Genomic DNA, 6,000 nt, shown 5'->3' on the forward strand with positions numbered 1-6,000 from the left:
TGTTCCAATTTGGCACTTGTTGGACCCTATTACACACCGCCACAGCGTTTTAGCCACTTAACTGAACGCCAAAACATTTCACTTCATTCAAAATGGGGGCGTGCGGGGCCTCTGGACTCAGAGCGCGAGGGTTTGAAGTTCCACACTTTGGTCATGGAAGGAGCATTCGTGACACGGGTTCCACAAGATGATCTGTTTTGGAATCCTTCCACCGCTATTTCCCCAAGCGTGTGTGAGGATGCATTTTTTTAAAAAACCAAAACTTTTTTTTAGCAAGTGTCAGACCTCAAGCCAGACTTTGAACCACCAAGCAGTTTCTGTTTTCTGTTTCCCCCCCCGAAGGTCATCGATATGACCTCGTCGCCAAGAAATAGGGGAATTCAGACGAAACCTCTTTGGCCGGAGAGCGGTGAGAATGGGGAACTCACTCCCTCAGCGAGTGTTTGAAGTGAAGAGGGTGGCACAAGGGCACAGTGGTTAGCAACCTGTCTATCTACCCCGCCAATCCTCCTGGCCCACACATTTTGAGACTCTAAGGGGCAATTTATCATGGTTAATCCCCCTAACCTGTCTATCTTGAGATACTAAGGGGCAGTTTAGCATGGCCAATCCCCCTAACCTCTCCGTCTTGAGATACTAAGGGGCAATTTAGCGTGGCTAATCCCCCTAACCTTTCCATCTTTGGGAGTGTGGGGGGAATCCAGAGCACCCAGAGGATACCCACGCAAACATGGGGAGAACATGCAAACTCCACAAGAGTTCTGAAGCCAGAATTGAACCTGGGTCCCTGGCGCTGTGAGGCAGCTGTGCTAACCATTGTGCCACTCTGCTACCCCTTTTTAGAGGAGCTCTCAGTAAAACTACAACATTCTAGTTTGTGCGATGGCTACCGTGTATGGAATCAGGTGGTGTGCGAGAATAAAACTTGAAGATTGTCAAGAAGAGAGACATGTTGCTGAAGCTTTTTGCCTTGCACTCATCAGGACAAGCGCAGGAATGTCAAATTTCAAATGATCACAATCACTTCTAATCCAGGAGGGAATGGGGCTACTGGTTGGCAAGTCAACTCTTGATTGGCTGACGTGTTGCCACAGAGATAGCAGCGGGGAACTATGGGTTCCCCAAGCTCCCCCGATAATTCCAAAAGAGGCTTGAACTCATTTCCTCTTGTTTGCGGAGGACAGGTCCCTGTGTCTGAATGTGTGCCAGTGAGGGCCTTTACGAACTCTTGGTGGGGTGGGGATGCTGGCAAAATCCACAATGGTTTCACGACCATCTTTAAACTTTTACTGAACTCCAATTTCACCTACAATAGTTTCATCGTCATCAGTAGATTTCTCAATTCCAGATTTTTAAAATTAAATTCAAATTCCACCGTCCGTCCAGGCCGGGATTCGAACACCAGGTCCCCAGAACACTAGCTGATTTCCTAGATCGATTAGTCTCATGACAATAACACTGGGCCATCGCTTCACACACGGACTTGTGGCCATCTCCCTTCAAAAAAAAAACCTGAGGGTTGTAAGTTGACGGTTTTTACATTTGGGACTGGCAGCCTTTTGGTTGAGTGAGGGTGTGGAATCGTGGTGTTGGGATGGCATGAAGACAGAAGTCTGCCACCACCCCATGGCTCGAGGCGGCGGGGGGCGCCCACTGGTGTCCTCCCGTCCCTCGTCACTGGTCTTTCTGTGCCAAGAACTTGTGCCACTCTTAGTTCGGTGATCTTTAAAGGGCTGTCTTTGTGTCACGTAGGCCCCCCCACATATGACCGAATTGGAGCCATTGCCATTGGCCAGAGTGGAGGTTTCCGAGACATAGGGGGATCAGCCTTGGAAAGGCATAAGGAGGTGAGTTTTGATTTTTTTCGAAAGCACCATCTCCGCAAAATCAAGGGCAGGTTATATATAATTTTTTTCTCCCCTCCATTCGTTCTTGGGTAACATGGAAACTAGTAGCAGGAGGAGGCCATTTGGCCCTTCGAGCCTGCTCTGCCATTCATTTTTAATTGTGACTGATCATCAAATTCAAAACTTGATTTTTCTTTCTCCCCCCCCACCTCCCGTATCCCTTTAGTCCCTAGATCTATGTATAAAATTTATTTATTAGTGTCACAAGTCGGCTTACGTTCACACTGCAAAATCCTCTAGTGGCCACACTCTGGCGCCTGTTCGGGTACACCTGAGGGAGAATTTAGCACATAAACCAGCACATCTTTGGAGGAATCCCACGCAGACGTGGGGAGGACGTGCAGACTCCGCACTGCCAGTGACCCAAACTGGGAATCGAATCCGGGTCCCTGGCGCTGTGAGGCAGCAGCGCTGTGCCACCAAATCTAATTTCTTTTTCAAATCTCACAATGTCTTGATCTCACCTACTTTTTCACACACACTCACCACTCTCTTGGGGTGAAGAAATTTCACCTCTAGGTCAGCGTTTTTTGCCCACCTTGAAATGTCCTTGAGAACGGTATTGGAAAAATATTTTCATTTCTGGACTGTGGGTTTGGCTGGCATGCTGGCCTTGAATATAACCAAGTGGCTAGTTAGGCCAGTTTCAAGGGGCAGTTGTGAGTCATTGCTGTGGCTCTGGAGTCACGTGTTCAAGTTAAAAAGTTTTTATTTATTAGCCACAAGTAAGGCTTACGTTAACACTGCAATGAAGTTACTGTGAAATTTCCCCAAGTCGTCACGCTCTGGCACCTGTTCGGGTCAATACACCCTAACCTGCACATCTTTCAGACTGTGGGAGGAAACCCACGCAGACACGGGGAGAACGTGCAAACTCTACATATAGTGACCCCAAACTGGGAATCGAACCCAGGACCCTGGCACTGTGAGGAAGCAGTGCTAAATATTATGCCACTGTGTAGGCCAGGCTAGGTAAGGACAGCAGATTTCCTTCCCTAACGGGGGCATTAGTGAACCAGATGGGTTTTTAAATGATTAAACTAATAGTTTCAAGGAGAGTTTTTTATTTTGTAGAATCCCTACAGTGCAGAGTGAGACCCATCGAGTCTGCACTGACCACAATCCCACCCAGGCCCTATCCCCATAACCCCATACATTTACCCTAGCTAGTCCCCCTGACACTAAGGGCCAATCCACCTTATCTGCACATCTTTGGACTGTGGGAGGAAACCCATGCAGACACGGGGAGAATGTGCGGACCCTGCACAGACAGTGACCCAAGCCGGGAATCGAACCCGGGTCCCCCGCGCTGTGAGGCAGCGGTGCTAACCACCGTGCTGCCCAAGGACTCAGCCTCCCTTGCTTTGGGGTTTGCGAGGAACACATTAAACCTCTGCCCCCTTTTGTGGGGCGGCTAATGACGTCGTCAAAAGCGCTCGCCAGCAAAGGTCCTTTTTTCACTTTGCAAGTGCGTGTATAATGGCAGCTCAGCTCCCCCGTCTCCCTTGGCAACCGCTGCCAAGGGATCTGCATGAATAGGACCGAGTCACCGATTTCACAATAGTGAATCCTGTCCTCTCTCACGGGCTCTGAATGAATTTACTGAATGGGTTTAGGAGTTTGGGGGGTGGGGTTGGGGGGGGTAGAAAAGAAGGGGACTGTGTCTACACGCGTTCCCGTGGTAAGATGCCAGTTTGCTCGAGCGACAAGAATTTTGGTGGCTTCAATGAGTGTGTGAGAGAATATAGGGTTCTATTCACCCTTTTCAATTTAAGGATATTGACTGTCACAGGGGTGAGGGGAAATCTCGTGGCCTCTCAGCCCCATCCAAATCATTTTTAAATCCCTCCAACGCCACTTGCATCGCCCGATCTGCAGTCCCACCACGCTAAGTTTGGGAGGGAGGGAGGGAAAGCATTGCGGGGACCGGGATCTGAAGTGGAACCTCTTGGCGGATTTAGTTTTCCTGCCTCTGAGCCACAGCCTGCTCCCGTGGCTCAGTTAAGCAGGTTGTTCAGTGAAGGCACAGGACACGCCATCAGCAACAGTTTTGAGGGAGAGCGAGCATGTTCTAACTTGAGCTTACAAGCTCTGCGCGGCTTACCAACTCGAACTGGAGGGAGTCGGAGAGTGGAATGGAATAATAAAATTGCAAAGCTCCCCTGAAGAAGGCACCATCCTTGTGATTTGCACAACAGAGAAAGTAAACCATTATTTATTATAATAAATAAATTTTTATAAGTTTTACAATTTTATTTATTAGTGTCAAAAGTAGGCTCGCATTAATGCTGCGATGACATTACTGTGAAAATCCAGTCTGCTAATCTTTTTTTCACAGTAATTTTATTGTGACACAAATAAATAAACTCAATCCCCTAACCGCTGAGGGAGAATTTAGCACGGCCAACGCACCCTAATCAGCACATCTTTCGGACTGTGGGAGGAAACCAGAGGATGCGCAGACTCCATGCGGACAGACAGACCCCCAAGCTGGGAATTGAACCTGGGTCCCTGTGAGTCAGCAGTGCTAACCACGGTGCCAACGTGCCGTGGCAAAAAGAGAACCGTTACCAGCACCTATCAGGGTTCGGGTGAGGGAAGTGGCTATGGCATAAAATTTTTGGCCACTATATGAGGAAGGTTGTAAACTTATTGCCAAGCAAGCGAAAGTTTGAGGCGATGCGAACATTAAGTCGGTATAACTCAGCCTTGTATTTTTGGCAAATGTCACTCGTATTCCTTGCTGCCGAGGATTTTGCCTCCTTGGTTACTGGGGCGATGCTTTTTGTCATGGTAACTGACACAGGTTTTGTTCGTTCTTACAGAAAATGTGAAGAGTCACGTGACAGCCCAAGGGCTTTGTACTTTGACCGAGTCCTGCTTCGCGCCATGTGTAAACGTCTCAGCGTGCATTGTCTGGTCCATATCTTGTGTTGCTGTTCTGACTCGGCGTATTGTCTCATCGCCCCCTTGCCCCCTTTCCACTGCTCCCACCCCCTCTCCCCTACACACACCGTGCATTGCCTCAAATTGCAAACTGGACTCTCCATCGGGCAGCCAAGTTGGGGGAAGCTTTGCGTTTTTGGATCGGAAAGACAGTCGCTCGATTCGGGGAAGATGGGATGGGGAGGGAAGGAGGGTTTTTTTTTTTAAAAAAAATTGCGTGAACTTTGCCCACAAGCGAACGGTTTTGTGGCCCCTTCGGTAACCCTGGCTGGTTGCCCTTGGCCGAGAGAGTTGACGACTTGTTCCCGCTTCCCGACAGTAAGGCTGTCAGCAAGGGGCCATTTCCTGCTTCCCCCTGAGGCCACGCCAACGTTATCTGCCATCGAGTCGGAATGTGACCCCTCCGTCAACCCCAACCAGGGGTAGGGAAGGACCTCAATGTCTTGAGTACAGCAGAGAGACTGGCCATTCGGCCCATCATTGGAGCGAGGGTTTGTACGGAACGTTGACGCCCAGATGCTTATTGACGTTCTGTACATCGTTACCCACAAGAATTTGCCCGGCTGAACTGTGACCCGGAGAAAAGCACTGAAGATATTTGGACTCTTGACTTTCTTGCCTACTGTGTTTGTTTGTGTTTTATGATTTTATTATTTGTTATCTTTTGTGCCAGTTATTCATTGCGATTTCCTCTTTTTTTTTATTCACGGCTTCTGACCTTGAGTTCTCCTCCGACCAGCGAGTAACCCCCTGGGGCAGGATCCTACGGAAGGCACCTGAGTCGCTCGGTCTGGAGTGAGGGGAGGGCTGAGGGAGGTGGACAGGGGTGGGGGGTTGTTAGTGAGGGGAAACCGGCGAGGGAGGCAGCTCCTGACTGGATTAGGACTGCTTTCAGGCAAGTGAGGGTGCGGGAGTTCCTGGCAGAGGAATGGTGCAAGAGAGTAGGGCATCGTGAGGAGGGAGGGTTCCGAGGGAGTCGCAGAGTTTAGGAGGAGTGCAGGGGTTGGCATTGGGGAAGGGTCAGAGAAAACAGTGGAAGAAGTTCCATCTCCTGACAAAAGTCTGAGAGGGGGACGAGCAGAGGAGCAAAGATGTAAGCTACTTGTTTTAAAGAATGAATTGTATTTGTACTTGCTATTTCGCATGG

At 49.3% G+C, this 6,000-nt stretch overlaps 1 protein-coding gene across 2 annotated transcripts in view; it reads left to right on the top strand.

The window, feature by feature from the left end:
* LOC145361685 (uncharacterized) overlaps nucleotides 1–5,660 on the top strand; it is a 35,882-nt gene extending 30,222 nt beyond the window's left edge. The window contains exons 8-9 of one of the 2 annotated variants that reach the window (XM_080217593.1): nucleotides 1,753–1,847; nucleotides 4,733–5,660. In XM_080217593.1, coding sequence (XP_080073719.1) covers nucleotides 1,753–1,818 — 66 coding nt within the window. In that variant the 3' untranslated portion in view covers nucleotides 1,819–1,847; nucleotides 4,733–5,660. The remainder of the gene's footprint in view (nucleotides 1–1,752; nucleotides 1,848–4,732) is intronic. The other variant, XM_080217594.1, reaches the window with a different exon arrangement.
* The last annotated feature ends 340 nt before the right edge of the window (nucleotides 5,661–6,000 follow it).

This window comes from Carcharhinus amblyrhynchos, chromosome 35 (assembly GCF_965287045.1).
Source record: "Carcharhinus amblyrhynchos chromosome 35, sCarAmb.v2.hapA, whole genome shotgun sequence".
Taxonomy (NCBI): Eukaryota; Metazoa; Chordata; class Chondrichthyes; order Carcharhiniformes; family Carcharhinidae; genus Carcharhinus; species Carcharhinus amblyrhynchos.